An 18,386-nucleotide genomic window follows, 5' to 3' on the forward strand; every position below is an offset into this window, starting at 1 on the left:
CGTGAGTTACTCTCTGATTCCCACCCCTACTGACAGAAAGTCTAACATATAAGAATTTTTTTTGGTCCACCGATATGTTCCCTCATGACAAGTTCGCGACTAGGCAAAAATCTGACACAGACTGAATAAGAAATGATGGCGGTGCCCATAGTCGCAGCGACCCGGAGCTCTCCCTGCTTTAGCAGAATTAGAACTTAAAAACCCAGAGACTCTGGTTCTATCCTGGAGATTACACGCTCAGCGGTACGCACAATGAGCAACAGATCCAATGAGAGAAAAGGCAGGCGTGGATGTAAGAAGGAAAAGCGCTCTTTAACAGTAAACATGGCAAAGTGAGAAAGAAAGGATGAGACAGACAACGATGTTGCTGGTGCTCCAACACAGCCAGAAACACAGACAACCCTATTGTTTGTTTGCATTCTTGTTCCTGATAGTCAGTCCCTGGCACCTCCTTGCCAGTGACATCAGACATTGTGAAAGACATCAAGCTCTGACAAGTGGTCGTGGACCAACATATAGTCTGTCATTTGTCTCAGCCAAGTCACGGCAAGATTTCATGACTCTATAATCAAAATATCATGTAGTCTGAACCACTGGGGATTGTTTATTACAAGTTGAACACTCATATGAATATAGTTAGGGTGTAGCCCTCTTTGTAAGTTAAATATTGGGTTTTCAAGACCATTAAGAAACAGAGTAACACCTCATTTCTTTTTTCTGAAATATTTCTAATACCTACAGCTGCCAACCAGGGATATAACTGTTCATAACTGAGATTGAGTATCTTTAGATTAAATTATTTCTTGTCAGAAAATTAATTATTTAGTGTCTTCTCTGTACATTACTTCTGTCGGGGTTGAAAGTCCCCTTAAAGTAAATCATGTGACATTAAAATTCAATGCAAGGCTGCTGTTGGTAATGACACAATAAATATCCACACAAAGGCTAAACCACTCCTCCCCCAAGCCATCACTTTTCCTTTCTACATCCTTCCTGAAATGTTTTCAGGAGTGCACAATTCTCAACACTTGTTAAAGGAAACAAAACAATCAGACAGATTTATGGTACACAAAGAAAAACCATCATCTCTGACATTCAGTGGAAAACCCTTAAAGAACTATGGCTCTGTCGAGTGTTAGCAATAAATAACAGTGAGAGCTTACGTTGCCACAGTCCATGAGGAAAGCTCCATCTCTGCTCACCCTCTCAGCAGACAGGTGGAGCAGATGAGGCTGGGGAACCACTGTGTCGTTCAGATGGAGCGCCCCCTGCAGGAGAGCCACAAATAATGCAATGAATTAGTTGGAGGACACTCCAGTTTGTTCCCAAGTGCAGTGAGTGTACAGAGCAGGAAGTTCAAGTGCAATAATTACATTAACTCTAGTGCAATAAATAAATTCTAGTGTTCTCATCTGCGGATGTTTGTTTGCTCAAGTTGGCTTCTTGTTGTGGATCAGAAGCAGTGCTCCTAATTTTATTGTTCACTGTACAAAGACAATAAAGTCTGTCTATATATAGAGTAGATTTATTATACTCCACACTCACAGCTCCAAAGGTCTACAGGTAAATTTGTTACTAGAAAACAGGTTTTCAATTTATATAAATAATAAATCTTCATTAATTATTAAAGGCGATAAAAACTGTTAAGAAGTTTTTTTTTGTCCCACACTTTTAAATAATAAATTAGCTCGTCACCCAAAAATAACCTGGCTCAGTCACGTCTGCGTCCTACCTGGTCAGACATGTTGTCCAGCCGGTAAAGGTCAGGATGAACCATTCGCATCAGCTGCTGCAGCGGCTGCGTCTTGAACTCACACATGGCGAAGACCCGCTCGTCCAGCCGCGTGCTGGTGCCTGTCCGCAAGGCTTTCTGCAAAGAAATGAAAATCTTTTTAAAGTGCTTTTTGATGCTGCTTCTCAGTCACTTCATGCTCAGGAGCTGCATAACGACACAGTTTACTATAAGTTACTGATACTGCAGGTTCTGACTGTCGGACATAATAAAAGCTCAGCTCTCATTTACTGCCTCTGAATGGATTTTGTGATCAGTCACTTAAGGATTTAAACATCTGGTTCGGTTCACTCGAACTCAATTTCTTTGCCCCTTCAGTGCAGTTCATTTGAGCAGGTGTGAACACAGCAATCACACTCACAACTGCACCAGAATTCGTTTGTAACCGGACCGAGACCATCTCTTCAAGAAGGTCTCGGTCCGGTTACAAATGAACTCTGGTGCGGTTCATTTGTGGTGAGAAGGTGTTCTGACCTGGATGTGAAGTAACTGCAGTCACATGACACATTGTTTGGGTTAAACATGAGCATGTTACAGTCCTGGAGGATTATTAATGTGCACCTCCTCCTGTACTGCCTTAATATGCACATTCAGCACATCCAATGCATCAAAACATTGTTTTCTAGTTGGAGCCGCGCCTCGTTTTCAAACTGTATGGTTTGACTAAAATGAACAATGACAGCAATATAGTCCACGATGAGCAGCGCTAAAATCAACCTGCGTAGTTGTCCCTCCATTGTGACATTAGAAAGTGTCACATTTATCTTGCAAGTGTACTCTTCTTCAACGTTTGTTTTACTTGAAACGCAAAAACTTTAAAGCTCTATTTATCTGCTCAGAACACAGAGAGGACCTTATAATTCTCAGGTGGCAATTTATACTTTGCCACATGGATAATTGCAATCAGACAAAAAAGGGAAAATTGCACACAACTGGAAAACTTATAGGCGTGTTTGAGCTGTAATATCATGAGCAGTAGTATATAATACCTTATGTGAATTGGATCTTGAAACAGAGCAAACAGCAGATGCAAGTGATGTACAATTCGTGGTGCTATCAGCAGCTGAAGTGAATTACTCGGAGAGTTTTTATTTGACTGTTCAAGCACTTCAAAATACCGACTGAGTATCATTACAGTTTGATGAAGGTGGATTAAACTGTGACAGTAAACAGTCCTGATGACTCTGAGTTATTAATCATGACACAGTGTTTTAAATGTTTAGGGTGTAAACTGGTGTGGTCAGACCTGTGGGGGTATTTGTCTCAGATGACGCAGAGTGTGTGAGTGTCTGTGGACACACCCTGGATGTATGAAGGAACAAGTCCTGGGTGGATGAATACAGTCACTGAACATATAGAGAGTCTGTGTGACTGAAAACTCTGCATTTATTAGTGTGTGTGTGTAGAGGGAGGGGTGGTGATGATGTAAAATCATGAGTAAGGTTGTGTAATACTGATGGAGGGGCGGATTACTGGGTGTTACTATGGAATGTGTGTGTGTGTGTGTTTCCTGTACGACCTCTGACAGTTTTGTATATCTGGGTCTCTATAGGTGTTTTTCATCGTATGTGTGTCTAAAGCTAAAAAATTAATGTGTGTGTGTACTGACAGCCACACCTGTTTGAGCAGAGCAAGGATGTAAACGGGGAAGAGGCACATGGAAGCAGGGAGGACGAGGCCCGACTGCTGCAGGTTGGACACGTTGCTCTTGTAGGCGCTCACCAGGTCCACCACCGCATTCGTCAGGGCGTCACGAGCGTCTGACAGGTTGGACGTTATCGACCGGTCGATAGCTGAAATATGGAAAAATATAAGATTAGATTATAGAGTTTTACAGCAAACAGCACAACATGTTAGTGTGTTTCTGAAAAGGCGGTGAAACACTTGTGTCATGAGGACAAATTATTTTATGTTTCTACAAATTTAGTTACATTTCTATCTGCCAGGAGAACTTTTCTGCTCTACCGATTCTCATTATGCTCCATTAATCCCTGTAGTATTTATTTACACATGGACAAAAAGTTAGAGTAATGAATTTAAGAAGAATATGACAGCTAAGGGTTTATGCGACACTCACCCATGTCAGCTAGCAGACACGTGATGGCCTGAACATCAGCTCCAGCGTACACATCACTCAGCTGGTTGACCACCGGTAGACACAGAGTGTGCACCCGGATTCGCCTTTTTCCTGTCAGAATAAAGGGATGAGAAATCGCAAGGGTCACGTGTGAACATACAAATATTTGTAAAAAACATTTATTAATCCAATGAAATTATACGTCACGTCACAATCCCACAACTCCTGGTCTAATGGGATCTGATACTGGCCACATTTAGAAAATAAAACCTCACCAAACATCTGAATTGAGCACTGTTGCATGCAGTGTAAAGGTAGCCTTAATGTGTGTGCGTACCTTTACTGGAGGTGTAGAGCAGAGCAGCCTGGAAGCAGGCCAGAGACGAGTCCGCCAGAGAGTCTTCAATGGACATCTGGACAGCAAAGGCAGAGTCTGGGTTCACATTGGCCAGGGACAGCAGGTCGGTGGAGCGCACAAAGAAGTTACCGTGGAATGTGTGGATGGATAAACCTAAAGGCAGGAAGAGGACGGAAAATGTAGAGACAACACTTGAAAATGGAGCTTCTTTCTGTGTGTGTGTGTGTGTGTGTGTGCGCGTGAGTCCAGGCACTCAGTTACCTTTAGTGCATCGTATTCTCATGACCGCCTCGAAGCCGATCTTCCTGGTGAGGTAGCGCTCCAGATCTTTCTGGAACTTCTCCAGTTGAGCCGGGTTGTGGATGTAATGGAAGGAGGGGTAATAAAAGATGCTGCCCGCTGAATATTTGGAGATACATGCTGAGGAAGAAGAGGAGGAAGAAAAGTATATTTCAATATTCAAGGACTACAAGCTGTTCTGTCATGCTCCAAGAAAAGTCCCAAAATAAAATCCTCAGTTAATTTTAGCATGTTAATGTTAGCATTACGATTAAATGGAATACTCTCTGGTAAATTTATTTCTGAGTATGACATTCTCACTTTCTGTGGACTTGAAATGTGGCTCTGAAAAGTTTCTATCCTGTGTTCTCTGAGAAGTGAAGCTGCAATAAACTTGGACGATGCATTCTGCAGTCTGCCTGAGGATGTGAGAGCACAAGTGTTGAAATCTTTAAATGTAAACTTAAATCCTACCTATTCAGCCAGGCCTTTTACTAAGAATGGTTTATAGACACGTTATTTTATTCACTCACTTTTTGTATCTATGTTCTAAATTTCTACTCTTTTTTTATTCTATTTGATTTTTATTTTATTCTATTCTTTTCATGCCTAGTGATGAACGATTAGGTGACCTGACAGGAAACTGTTGGAGTGATCAAGGCCCATGTTCATGCTGCTGGATGGTAAGGTTTATGGCTCTATTCACAGTTCTATTCTTATTGTAATTTATTTATATTATCGTTATTTATATCATTTATCTTTTATATTTATTTCTTATTTATATTTATTCACATTTTTTTAATCTATTTTTTTTCATCCCTCTTATTAATTTGTTTAGATTTGTCTTTTAAACCTATTCTATCTAGTTTTGTCTGGCTTTTTATTTTAATTATTGTTACAGATTTTAAGTCTATTTTATTGTTTTTAATATTTCTTATAATTCATAATAATTTTAATTCATTTATTTATTTCATTGTCATAATTTTTATTCTTATTTTGTCGTTTTAATGTATTTTTACTGATTCTACAATCTAGTTTTTATTTCACACTGTTTTACTACCATTACTATTACAATAATTCATGCATTGGCCTTAAATTGTTCAACTGTTTTTGACTTTTTTGTTATTTTTACGCTTTACAACTGTTCTGTCTTGTTATCGGCTTGTCAATCATCTTTGAAGCACTAAAACTGCATTTACCTGTATAAAAGGTGCTATATCAATAAGTTTGATCAATTGATTGAGGTTGAGCCTGAAATGTTGGTGTGTTCTTACCCAGCGAGGCGAGGTCAGCGTACTGGGAGCTGAGCAGGAACAGATCCACCCCGATTTGTTGCCCTGAGCAGTCCAGTGCAAGTTTCTTATAGAAGTCTGTGGCTGGGCCGAGGTGCTGAACTCCCTGGAAACATAAAGACTGATTACAGAGAGAAATCCTCCTGTTCCACTCTGTCGAGGAAGAAATCATCACCAACAGCTTTGGGAAGTTTTCCCCTAAAGCCTCCTGTGACATTAGATACACGTGTGTCATATTTGTATTGATTAACATGTCTGCTAAATGATGTTTGATATGAAACGGATGCAGACTGAGTCAAGATTATGTTTTCTTTCATTTCCATGTTATCTGTCAGCCCCGAATCCTCATGACGGCACAGAAAACAGAGAGGTCAAAGCAAAAAAAATCACTTTCCCTGAGAGCGTCCCACATCTGTTCTTAGTTTGCATAATTCATGATGTTTGGACGCCACTTCTGAAACTTCTTGGCAGTTTATTTAGATCAAAAATAGAACACAGATGATGCAGATCAATAAATCACAGTTTTGGGAGAACGAAAACACAGAGGCTAGCTCAGCATCCATCATGAGTGCTCCTGCTCTACAAAGTGAGTTGTGGCAGGAGTATAAAAACAACACAGCACTGCCAAGACAATAAGTATAAATCCACACAGCGGGGGGCTGAGAAGAGCCGCTCTCCTGCTGTATTCCATCACAGGGAACTAGGAAACACCAATATTTAGAGGTCGTGTTCTGGGTCATTGTATCAAACCAGTGCCTTTTGTTCTTCTTCAAACAATCAGCGTTGAGATTTCTATGAAAACAATTAAATGCTGAATTTAAAAATAAATATAATAAAATATCACTTTCTAGTCATCCGACCACTCAAAGCGCTTTTTCACACTATGAGCAACATTCACACACATTCACACACACATTCACACACTGGTGGCCAAAGCTACCATACAAGGTGCCACCTGCTGCTCAGTTTTTAACACACTCACACACCAATGGAAGCATCATCGGGAGCAATTTGGGGTTCAGTATCTTTCAGTATCTATCTTGGGGGATTGAACCACTGATCTTCTGATTAGTGGATGACCTGCTCTACCCCCGAGCACTGACAACAGAGTGGAAAAAGATTAATTTTCCCTCTAGGATTAATAAATAAATGTTCACAGTAAAACGTTTGACTGTACATTTACAGGAAGTTAGTGGCTACTTGTTGCTTTACTCTCACAGTAAATTACTGTCATTTTTACAGTAAATCGTTGAAAACTGACATACTGTGATCTCACAGTAGTTATTCCTGCCTGAAGTATACTTATGTAAATTACTATTACTTATATTTACCTGCATGAATTTCACAAATAAATTCTGAATTTGGTTAAATCTCTCAGTAAAAGCCTGTGAGGTGATAATGTAATAATGTAATTTACTATGAAATATTACATACTGTAACTTCCTGGAAATCATTTGCAACGTACACATTTATTGATGTCCTCTTAATTCACTTCATCCCCGTTACCCTTACCTAAAACCCTTGCAAAATAATGGTGAATTCCACAAGTGACAGGAAGTTATAGGAGGCTGTGTTATATCACTGTCATGAAGATGACAACTCAAAGAGAAGTAAATTCCTCGCATTTCTAATGTGTCATTTTTGATGTTTTATAAAACTGACCGTGGGGACAAGCACACCACGTCAACACTGTTACCAAATTTAAAAAATAAAACTAAAGAATTGTTTACTTTTCACAGTATCATTGATATTTTTAAGAGAATAACCTTTTAACTGATCTAAGAAAGTGACCCTGTGACCTTTTTTGGCTTGAAATATTCCAAAAATGTAGTTGGCTGGTAAAATGGTGAAAAAAATGGAGGTAAAAATCTAAAAACATGCTAAATAGCAGCAGCAACAGAAACTCAAACTTTACCACATCAAAAAAGAAATTCATTAAAACTGTGATTAAGTGCTTACAAAACCATAAACACCCTCTCATTCATACCTTAGTGCTGGAGCGCTGGTTGGGGTCTTCCCTCGACTGCAGTGAACCGGCACCCAGCGTCGGCAGCTGGGTCTGAAACACCGAGACACGCCCCCCAGTGGGCGACATCAGCTTGAAGGCGGCTTGTAACGCCGGGCCGAGGGCGCTGTGGGTCTCCCTGCTCTGGCTGAACATGCCAGGCAGCGACGTCAGCAGGTCCTTCACCAGCTGGAGGAGGGAAGGAGGGAGAAATGAAACTGAGAGAGGGGACTGAGGAAATAATGAGATAATAATGAGGAAAGGTGTTACTGTAGCTGTTGATGTTTCCATAAAAAAAAGGTTGTACCTCTTTGCTTTCCTTCAGGTTCACCATTAGACTGTCATGAGACGGGATGAAGATGTCTGGAAGTAACAAAAAACAGATGTCCGGATCACAGCAAAAATATTTATGGCAATTTATCACAAGACAAGCAGCATTATAGAATCTGATTTTTTTTTACATTATTGTAAAGATGTGGATAGGGTTTTACTTTAAATTAACGACATCTTTAAAATAATTACAGACATCATTAGGTGAGGGATAAATCATGAAAATTTGTAATTCATCCTTTGTCTAAATTTAAAAAAATTAGTGTAAATCATCCTGTCTCTTCATGACCCACATGAATAACTTGCTCAGCTATATGTTAATTACCAGGCTACATTCCAATATGTTAGTAAATAACAGGAAATGGACAGGGATACATGTCTCTGTGCCCTTGCACATTTGTGCACGTCGGAGGTCCTGGTGGGACGCGGCTGTTCATTTCTGTGAAAGTCAGATGCTGCAACTAATCATTAGCATACAGATGTGTTCAGGGCGGGAGTGTCATCAAACATGTGAAGCAGATCGGACCATGTCCCTTGGAGTTACAAACCACTTCCTGTTTCATGATGAATCATGGAAATTTAATGTGTCGCCACGGTCACATGGTTCGATGAAAACTCAAGCTTTTGGCAACTTTTCATGTCAAGTTTTTAGATGGTACAGATAAAATCTGAACACGATCCGATCAAATTTCTAGGAGGAGTTTGTTAAAGTACAACCCCTGGAAACAGCCAAAAATGCACAAAAACTGCACAATAAATTCAAAATGGCTGACTTCCTGTAGGGTTTAGGGTATAGTGCCAAGAGACTTTTTTGTACGTCAAGTTTTGTACACCTAAGTTAAGCCAGCTTCAGGGGCTACTTCATTGAAATTCAGTAAGGGGCACTACTGAATTTTTCTTTGAAACTGAGCACAAGAACCAAAAAGAAATCTAATTTATCACCAGTTCTGATGTTTGTGCAAAGTGCCATGAGTTATTAAGCATCTTCCCTAAAAAAATGAGATTCATTTGGGAGAAAAATAATAATTTCTCTAGTTTCAACAGGGTGTAAAAACGTAGATATGAAGACTTTCATTCTGAGTTAGAATTCTGCTGTACTGAAATGGTACTCACTATAACTTTTATAACTTCTATTTTTTCTGCTTATGTAAAACCTTTGTGCATCCAAGAAGCACTCCATCCTTTTGACTACTTTACTATTATCATTTATCATTTACTCGATAAGCTTTTATATCTTTTCTCAGCACCGTTTGTTATGATTCTCATTTAATTAGCTCTCAAGACACACTTTATAAAGACCTTTTTATACCACTATCAATGAAATTTAAGACAAAACTTCTGATGGAAATACACACTAAAAGTTAAAATATTCTCTTTCCAAGTAGAACACATTGATGTCGGTGTAAAATGAACAGTATGGTAAAATGACACTGATAATTTAACAAAGCACACTGATTGCGTGATCCTCAGTGTATATCGTAAACAGCTGCCACCAACTATTAATGGCTAAAAAACAAGCACATACAATCTTAAGTCTGATTTCTGTGGGAAGATGTACCGTCTATGTCCGACACCACCAGCATCTGTGGCTGGGACAGTCCCTCCTGGAGGTTATAGAAGTGGATGGTGTTGTCAAAGGTGAGGAAGCCCACCCTGGTGCGTGTATCCCCGGGCAACCTGGAACACAAAACAACCCTTTGTCAGAACAGGTTAAGGTGGATATAGGGTTGCAGCAGCATTTTAAGATATACAATGATATGAAAGTTGACAGTTATCATACTGTGTATTTGCTTATCTAAGATAATGCAAAAAAAAAAAAAATGCAGCTGGATGGAGAATCTCACATTTATTTTAGTTATTTCCCAAAGGGAGACTTTCTGCACATGCGTCCATTAAAGAAATACTTTCAAGTTTCTATTATACTTACAAATCATTTTTACAACCAAAAATAACCTTCAGTTTCATTCCTTTAAGGGTCATTGGGCCTCATAATAATAATAATAATTGTTTAAGCCTGTGATGCTGTGAAATTTTCTGAGATGGTTATCGTTGCGTGAAAATCATACACCGTTGCAACTCTGGGTGGAACCCCCCCAAAAAACGTTTCCAGAGAACTGGATGTGACAGCCGCTTGTAACCATCTGCTTATTTTCAAAAAACTATATCAATAAATACTGATAATAAGTTTGTTATGGTTAATAATTTAGATTAGATTTAGAGCATTGATAAACTCATAAGGCAGCCAGATTTATACGTTTATTGCACTGCATTATCAACAACACTCACTTATCAAGGTTCTCGAGAAGTGATTCACAGAAGTACTTCAGGTAGCCTGCTTCCACAGCATTGTGAGACACATCGAGGACAAACAGGTAGGCAGCTGGCTGAGGGGGCCGCAACTGAGCACACAAGAGGTGAAACAAACACACATGATTAGTGGGGATGGAGTGACTTTGATAGAGTCTTAAAACAGCTGATAGAGTCAGAAAATTATGTTACAGGTCTAAAATTTTGAGTCTAGTTAAGTATCCCTCTCTTTTATGTTAAAGTTCACACAGTAGGAACAGCCCTGCCTCCAGATGTGTTGCACCAAGACAAGACTGCCCTCTAGTGGACACACACTCACACTACATGAACATTCAAAAGTCCACAAGAACAACCGAAAGTTTCGGGACAGTGGACACTAGTGTTGACATGATACCAAAATTGTGCTTTCAAAGTGACACCTGCTGAAATATGTCGATACTGAAACAATGCCACAGCAAAAAACAAAATCATCAGGAAATAATTTGACTAAACAGAAAACTAGAAAACACTCAGCAGAGCACAGACATCTGCCAACGAGGTGTACTGAGTCATTTGTGTTCAGGTTACTTTGGTGCACTAATGTAGTGTGCAGACTAATGATCCTGGGTTTGAGATTCATCACCATGAAGTGTCAGACTTACAGTTAATGTGCTTTCATACTCAATAAAATTGTAGTTTATGTGCTGTTTTTTTATTACATGTAGGTGTGTGTTTTTAACAAAGAATCAGTACATTTATAGCGATAACTGGATTATTGTAAATTACATACATCATTCCCTTCTTTCTAGTAACAGTATAGAGTACAACACAAGAAGAGACAACTCACCATGTAGTCTGAGGAGGCGATGAACTCCACCGTGGCGTTTTGGACCTCTGGTCTCTTATGGGGCTCGCCATACGACCTGGTGACTGGGTTGTACATAAACTCATCTGGAACTAAACAAGAAGATGACAGAGAGTGAGTGTGACATGTGCAAAACTATGTGGGACACAAATGAACAATGGAATAATTATAGGGCTGGATACAGAAAATAGGACAGATGTCAGCAAAGGAAATCAATAACATTATTTTCTGACTCATGACTGGACTCATACCATCATTGACCCGATAACAGAGGTTGCACTTCCACCTGCGCTGGTCCAGGAAGGTGACAAAGGGATTGATGTAGGTGCGACAGGAGCGACAGCGCACTATCGTGTTCGACGTGATCACCGGTAACTGCTGCAGAGGGAGACGGAAAAAAGACAGGGCGGGGGGAAACAGAGTAAATACTGAGGGGACGTACAAATGTGTCTTATGAGCTGAACATTTTACATTTTGTGCTTCTTTTCAAGTTTAGTCTCAATCGTGACCTTTTTGAAAACATTCCTCTGCTCGGGCCTCGAGAGACGACTGAAGTGAAGCTTTGTTTCTGCTTCTTGGGGAATGTGGTTGAATCAATCTGTGGAACTGTGGACTTTGTTTTCTCTCTCTGTCTCTTTTGTTCTGTGACTGTGTTCTCAAGGACGTCTGCGGATGTTCCAGGGTCACCTGAGACTTTTATACTTTTTTCCCTTATAATAGAAGTCATTGTTGTCACTCCTCTGATGAAGGCACACTATGATAATGGTGATTCCCAGTGTTGGATAAATTGTGATATTTCCATCTCAAAGCCATAAGGGCCATGACACACCAGGCCAGGCCACCAGTGAGTGTCTGTTGCCCTACACTTCACAGTGTGCCCCACAGCACTGGCACAAGTTGGCCATTGTTGACAGCCTTTCCACCAAATCAACATGTTAAATTGGCATCAGTGCCAGCAGAGTCCATCGGTGAAGAGAAACATAAGTGAGGACAGCAAACACACGACTGAAGCCAAGACAGCATGAGATCAAAACAAACTTGTTATATTAGGGAAGATTTTTTATTTACAAACTGAGCTCTTCGGCAGAAACTGTTCTTTACAATCTATGTCACCGTTTGCTGGCGTAAAGTAAATATAATTTGTTCTTTCAACATCAGGTTGTGTTGTTAATGAGCTAACATGCTAACTAGCATCTTGAATCCGTCCTGTCGGTCTTTCTGTTTTCCTTTTTGAATGATAAATACAGAATACCACTGTCTGCTGGTGTGGAGTTATTTCCTCTCAAGCAGGCCCAGAGCGTATGCGCTAGTTGGCCGCTGGCTGTGTTCTTTGTAGTGTGTTCAAGTGCATTCTCTGAACCCATGTATTCGGTATTCGGCGTCTGACTTCCGGCAGACGACGATATAGCCTCTGGTGGCAGACCCCCGATTTTTTGGCATTCCGGTTTGATCAGACAGAGGAGGCGGATTTCTGTTTCCGACTTCCGTTTATATATATATATATATATATATATAAAATTGGCGTCACTGCAAACTCTGAGTGTGTGCATATATATATATATATATATATATATATATATATATATATATATATATATATATATATATATATATATACTCAGAGTTTGCAGTGACGCCAATTATGTTCCGCCTCGTTACTTCACCGCACGGACCGTTTAACCTGGCAACAACTGCAGCCGGCTCAAACGTGATTGGTCAATATCACACGGACTACAAACAGCCTACAACTGGAAACCAGGGCTCTTCCGCTTTTCTTCCAGAGGCAAGATCTCCGGGGTTTGCCTACAGACTCTAAATTCACTGAATGTAGAGTCTGTTTATAGAGACTAGTTCAAGTGCAACTCTTTGGCTGAGACACGGGCAATGTAAGGTGATGCAACAGTCGGCATCCGTCGCCACTAGGTATTTTTATGTCGGTTTGGTTTGTCTGGGCCTCAACATTTAGGCTTATCTCCCCAGAAGCAAAAGGTATTGACAGATATTTAATGGGTACATTGCTGGCAGCAGGGAAAAAGCTCTGACTAGAAGATGATGCCCTAAATAACTGGATAGATGTGACAGTAGAGAGTTACATGATTTAAAAAAGGTTACTTTGAAAATGGGTGCAATCAGAGCTTGTGATTGTTGGTCATCTTGATGGACAAGCTCATAAAAATTCCATCATAACCTCCTATTACCCGCCATTTTAATTTGACTTTTTTTAATGATATTACATATTTAATAGTATTTAATTGTTATTCTTTTAATAATTAATATACAGAACAAGCTTATTAAGGACTATTGAGGACATGGAGAGAAAAGATGAGCAAAGACACTGATCATGCAAACAAACTTCAACACTCGAGACATTTTACAACAGTATGTAGTGATAAAGCAACCAGTGAGATGGCCGCAGCCAGCTAGATAACAAGGTTGTGCACTCAAAATCAAAAGACAAGACTGGACAATAGCTAATAAATATGCACACACCACCAACTGGACAGGGATGTGAAAACGGGAAAAATTCGGTTAGTGTAACCTCTGGTTGCAACTAGTCAAACGTCTGAGACCTGAGTTTCTTAAGATAAAACGGTGAAGGAGCATCCGTATTTATTTTTTCCTTGACTTGGCTTTGAAAATGTACAATTTTTTAGTACGCCAGACAGCTGCACTGTGTACTGTTACATAAACTATTTATTCTCTGAGAAAAAACAAACCTGACAGTGAGGTTGTCCGGCACAGATTATGAATTGGTTGTAAACAAAGCACATTTGTTGTGGAGCTAAAGCAAAGCATATTCATAGCTGTTTTTGTTTTTAATAAATAATCGGTGAGGGCAGGATTTAGAGGTGAACGGTGGGACTGTAGAGAACGAATGTCTGTTTTATAATTCAAACACAAATTATCACAAAGCACAGAGTTGTGTGGTGTGAAATTGGCGAGTGGTGTAGTGCGAAGTGAGTGTGAAACCTGCGGCGTTACAGTCGTCCACTAAGGAAGACGTAGCTACTGAGCAGCTGAGCCTGAGCCACCAAAACATCCATTAGTCCATAGGAGACTGTGGATGCACAGTTTGGTAGTTTCATTGTTTTGAATCTGTTTAACTACATGAATATACATCGAGGTAAAATCATATTTTATTCAGAGAGTCCCCTGTAAATGAACTTCTCGAGCCTCTCAAAACTTTTCCCATCATTGCTACTGCTTGAGTAAACAAAGTTTTTCAGCCACAACTTCCTACTCGTTTGTCACGTGGTATCAGGGCATCTCTGTTTTCCGTCACTTCATAACTTATGACACCACATCAGCTGCCTAACACCTCTATAAATAAACTCATCTATCGTCCTGCACCTCATCATCATTCTCCTCCTGCTGCCCGTCCTGCTGTCACTGCAGCTGCTCCTCACAAAGAGCAGACTCATAACTTGTTTAGTTTGTTACGAGTGGACCAGTCTTACATGATATAAGTGATGTACTCTTCCTTCAGTCTTCAGTTAGTGAAATAGTACTCGATAAACCGACATAAATCGTATCAGAATCTTTATTTACTGCTGTGCAGGGATCCCTCTCTCTGGGAAGAATCCTTCGCTGCACAAGTTGGGATGTGTTTGTTCTTTCACTAAATAAATCACAATGGTTTGTTTAGTAAAAGTAGAACAAGGAGGACAAGTAAAGAGGACAGCAGCCTGCAGTGAGTGTCTTTTGTTAAAGTGTGTTGGGGCAGTGCTATCACACTACTATCGCCCAAAACAACGGGACAAAACTTGACAAATTCTTCACTTTAAAGCAGCAACAGCAGTAATAAAACCCCAAGCTTTCACATGATAAAATAAATGTTGTTGTTAAAGATTTTTCCCCTCAATCAGACAATATTTGCCTCAAAATCTTTACTACTCCAAACTAATGGCCAAAACACACCAGTGGCAAATGGCGCACGTCAAAAAATACGGCCCTATTACTTTCAAAGAACAACTCCACACCAGCGGTGGCTAGAAACATGTCGGCCCTCTGGAACTCGCCGCCCTGTGGCACTTCACACCACTGTCCTATTTCCAGCCTTGTAGCCCCTGGAATTAGATGCATTTTTCCCCCACTCGCTCTCTGCTTGTTCATACCAGCTCCCACAGCAGCTCTTTTTCTCTGCTCCTACGGCAGCTCGACTCCTCTTCTCACCATTGATGTATAAGGAGAACTCTGTAGCTGTTGCTGTCTCATGTGTGATGAAGAATGGATGACAACAGCAATAAAAAAGCCCTGAGGTTTCACTTGATAGAATAAATGTTGTTTTAAAGATTTTTTCCCCTCAATCAGACAATATTTGGCAACTTCAGCTCAAAATCTTTGCCACTGGCCATCAAAAACCCCATTAGCCACACCTTAAAGGTCACATATTATTCACTCTTTCATGCCTTTTCAACGCAAATATGTGTCCCATGTGTCCAGAGACCCTGAAAATATGATAAAAGACCATCCTCTATCTTTTTCTCCTGCTCCATCTATCAGGAAATGTGTACCAAAAAGCCACTTTGATCTGCCTCTCTTTGTGGCATCCTATGCAGCTTGGTTAGCATAGCACTACCTCTAGCTGGGTAACATACCAGCCAACAGAATACCTACTGAATCTACCTCAGGAGAAAAACATAACATCCAACCAAACCACCTTAAACATCTGAAGCTTTTATCCATAAGACAGGAGCTGATTAAACTATTCAACAAATCAACAAGAGCAGAATGTACAGAAAAACCTTGGATGGGACTTTTCCAACAAAAGTGCTATTCGAAATTCACTGTGAACTATTCAACAATTACTCAAAGATGCCCCCCGTCCCTAAATATGCTGTAGGAAATGCTATACTGACCTTGTGTGGAAAACACCGTGCTACAGGCGTTTACTGTAGCCTAAATACAAGAGGCATGTAATAACGTGATATTTGGTGTTATCGCGTGATTTCAAAGTGCTGGTAAAACCAGAAAAAACAATGGACAAAACCACAGTCACATGAACTATTTGATTTTTTTCAAGTTAATAACTAATCGAGTATTCGAAAATCATCGCCCATCCCTTGTATCTTCCTGTGTGTGTTGAGTTTTGTGAGGGTTTAGACATCAGATCGTACCTGTAAGTCTCTGAAGGGGTGGAGGAGGAGGCCCAGAGGGAGCCTGGCCTTGTTGAGAAGAGCCTGGGTCTGTGGGATGCTGGACAGGGTACACCTGAATGTCCTGATCAGCAGAGAAACACAAGGAGAGAGGAGGTGCATTGAGTAACACATCAACAGTTTAGACAATGACACAGTGAAGAGATTCAAAGAAGTAGAGGATGTGAAAAAGACGTAAGTCAAAAGACTTCTTTCAAATAACAGAGGATTGAAATATGAGCTAAAATAGTGTGTGTCTGTAGTTAAACCCTCCTTCACGTTACTTACTGTGGACTACAGTTGACTTTCTTCAGGTCGGGGCTGAGGTTGGGTTCGGGGGCTTCAAGCGGCCTGGGGGGCAGCAGGCTCCTCTCCTGCAGCAGGTTGACCGGCCTCAAGGCCTCCACCTCCAGCTCCGGCACCCCGCTCAGCCCACCCAGGGCTGCAGACAGCTGGGACAGACTTGGGAATGGCTGCAGAGGAGGGAGAGAGACATAACTACTTTTTAATCCTGTGATAAATCAGAGCTGTCATCAGTATGACCACCGACAAACATATATGGCTCTTGTTGCTAAATGCTCCACGATGTTCTCCAGCTAGTCTCTAACTGTGTCTGTTTGCTGTGAGGCGCTGAGCAGGTAGTCTACAGTGGATTCATCAACGCTTTCTTATTGAAAACAGCTGAAAACAAACAACCACTGTCCTATTTCCAGCTTCGCCGCCCCCCCGGAATTAACTGCATTTTTCGCCCACTCACTTAGCTCCTTTTCTCTGCTCCTATGGCAGCTCGACTCCTCTCCTTACTGTGGAAGTATAAAGAGAACTCTGTTGCTGTCTCATGTGTGAGACAAGTTTCGAGGTCCAGAAATATTACGAGCTAGATGACCCACAATCCAGTCTTTATAAAGACCATAGCCAAAAACATAATACCTGGAGAGTCATAGCTCTGGAGATCGCAGATTTGAAAATTTAGGAGTGATTCAAAATTCAGATATCTTAAACCAGGCTGGTAAAAACACTTTTCATTTGCAAGTTATAAATAAAGGCATCAACAATAACAAAAACAACTAGAGCACTCGGAGAGCGCAGACCTCCGCCAAGCAGCTCGGATTTCGAGTCATTTTATTATTTTATCCACTTCGCTTCAACCGATCACCACCAAAATTATATCATCTGTTCCTTGTCCCATTATCAACCTTTCCTGAACATTTCATCAAAATCCGTTCACAACTTTTAGAGTTATTTTGCAGACAAATAGACAAACGCCGGCGAAAACATGACCTCCTTGGTGGAGGTAACAAAAAACACTTCTCTTTATTAAAGCTGTGGCCTCACCTGGGAGTACTGCTGGTAGCCTGACTGGCCGTACGGGTCATGAGAGGGCGAAGAGTCAGTGTGGGAGGCCAGTCCCTGCCGATACCCTGGCTGCATGCTGGGGTAACCATAGCTCCCATAGGGTGCAGCCTGGTTGGTCATATTGTTGGAGGGCGGCATGGAATCTGGACAAGAGAGTTCACGGTTAAAGAAATGTGACGTATTTTTGGAGGACAGGTGATTGTCAGTGTTTTAACCTGATTAAAGGGCAGCGTGGCTGTACAGTGCATTTTGGAGATATGATATTTAAGTGGTAAATGTGTGTGTCTGTTTGTGTGTGTGTGTGACCCATTTTCATCACAGGCTTTTACATAAATTGAGAAGTGCATCTCATCATCCTTTACTGCAAAAAAATATCACCTCTCTCATCTCTACTACTTTTTTAACTTACTCCAACGTGTTTTGAAAAATGTGGAAAATATATATATGTGTATATACAGTACAGGCCAAAAGTTTGGACACACCTTCTCATTCAATGCGTTTTCTTTATTTTCATGACTATTTACATTGTAGATTCTCACTGAAGGCATCAAAACTATGAATGAACACATGTGGAGTTATGTACTTAACAAAAAAAGGTGAAATAACTGAAA

General features: G+C 40.5%; 1 protein-coding gene across 2 annotated transcripts in view; it reads right to left on the reverse strand.

Moving 5' to 3' along the window:
- sec24b (SEC24 homolog B, COPII coat complex component) overlaps positions 1-18,386 on the reverse strand; it is a 43,039-nt gene that overhangs the window by 7,076 nt on the left and 17,577 nt on the right. For both annotated transcript variants that reach the window (XM_078169565.1, XM_078169564.1), the window contains 16 exons: positions 17,755-17,918; positions 16,708-16,892; positions 16,402-16,504; positions 11,536-11,662; positions 11,267-11,376; positions 10,420-10,532; positions 9,692-9,810; positions 8,111-8,166; positions 7,786-7,992; positions 5,781-5,904; positions 4,489-4,647; positions 4,207-4,380; positions 3,870-3,980; positions 3,410-3,585; positions 1,733-1,870; positions 1,164-1,268 (listed from right to left, as the gene is read on the reverse strand). In XM_078169565.1, the coding sequence (XP_078025691.1) occupies positions 1,164-1,268; positions 1,733-1,870; positions 3,410-3,585; positions 3,870-3,980; positions 4,207-4,380; positions 4,489-4,647; positions 5,781-5,904; positions 7,786-7,992; positions 8,111-8,166; positions 9,692-9,810; positions 10,420-10,532; positions 11,267-11,376; positions 11,536-11,662; positions 16,402-16,504; positions 16,708-16,892; positions 17,755-17,918 (2,171 nt within the window). The remainder of the gene's footprint in view (positions 1-1,163; positions 1,269-1,732; positions 1,871-3,409; positions 3,586-3,869; positions 3,981-4,206; positions 4,381-4,488; positions 4,648-5,780; positions 5,905-7,785; positions 7,993-8,110; positions 8,167-9,691; positions 9,811-10,419; positions 10,533-11,266; positions 11,377-11,535; positions 11,663-16,401; positions 16,505-16,707; positions 16,893-17,754; positions 17,919-18,386) is intronic.

Source organism: Epinephelus lanceolatus, chromosome 7 (assembly GCF_041903045.1).
Source record: "Epinephelus lanceolatus isolate andai-2023 chromosome 7, ASM4190304v1, whole genome shotgun sequence".
Taxonomy (NCBI): Eukaryota; Metazoa; Chordata; class Actinopteri; order Perciformes; family Serranidae; genus Epinephelus; species Epinephelus lanceolatus.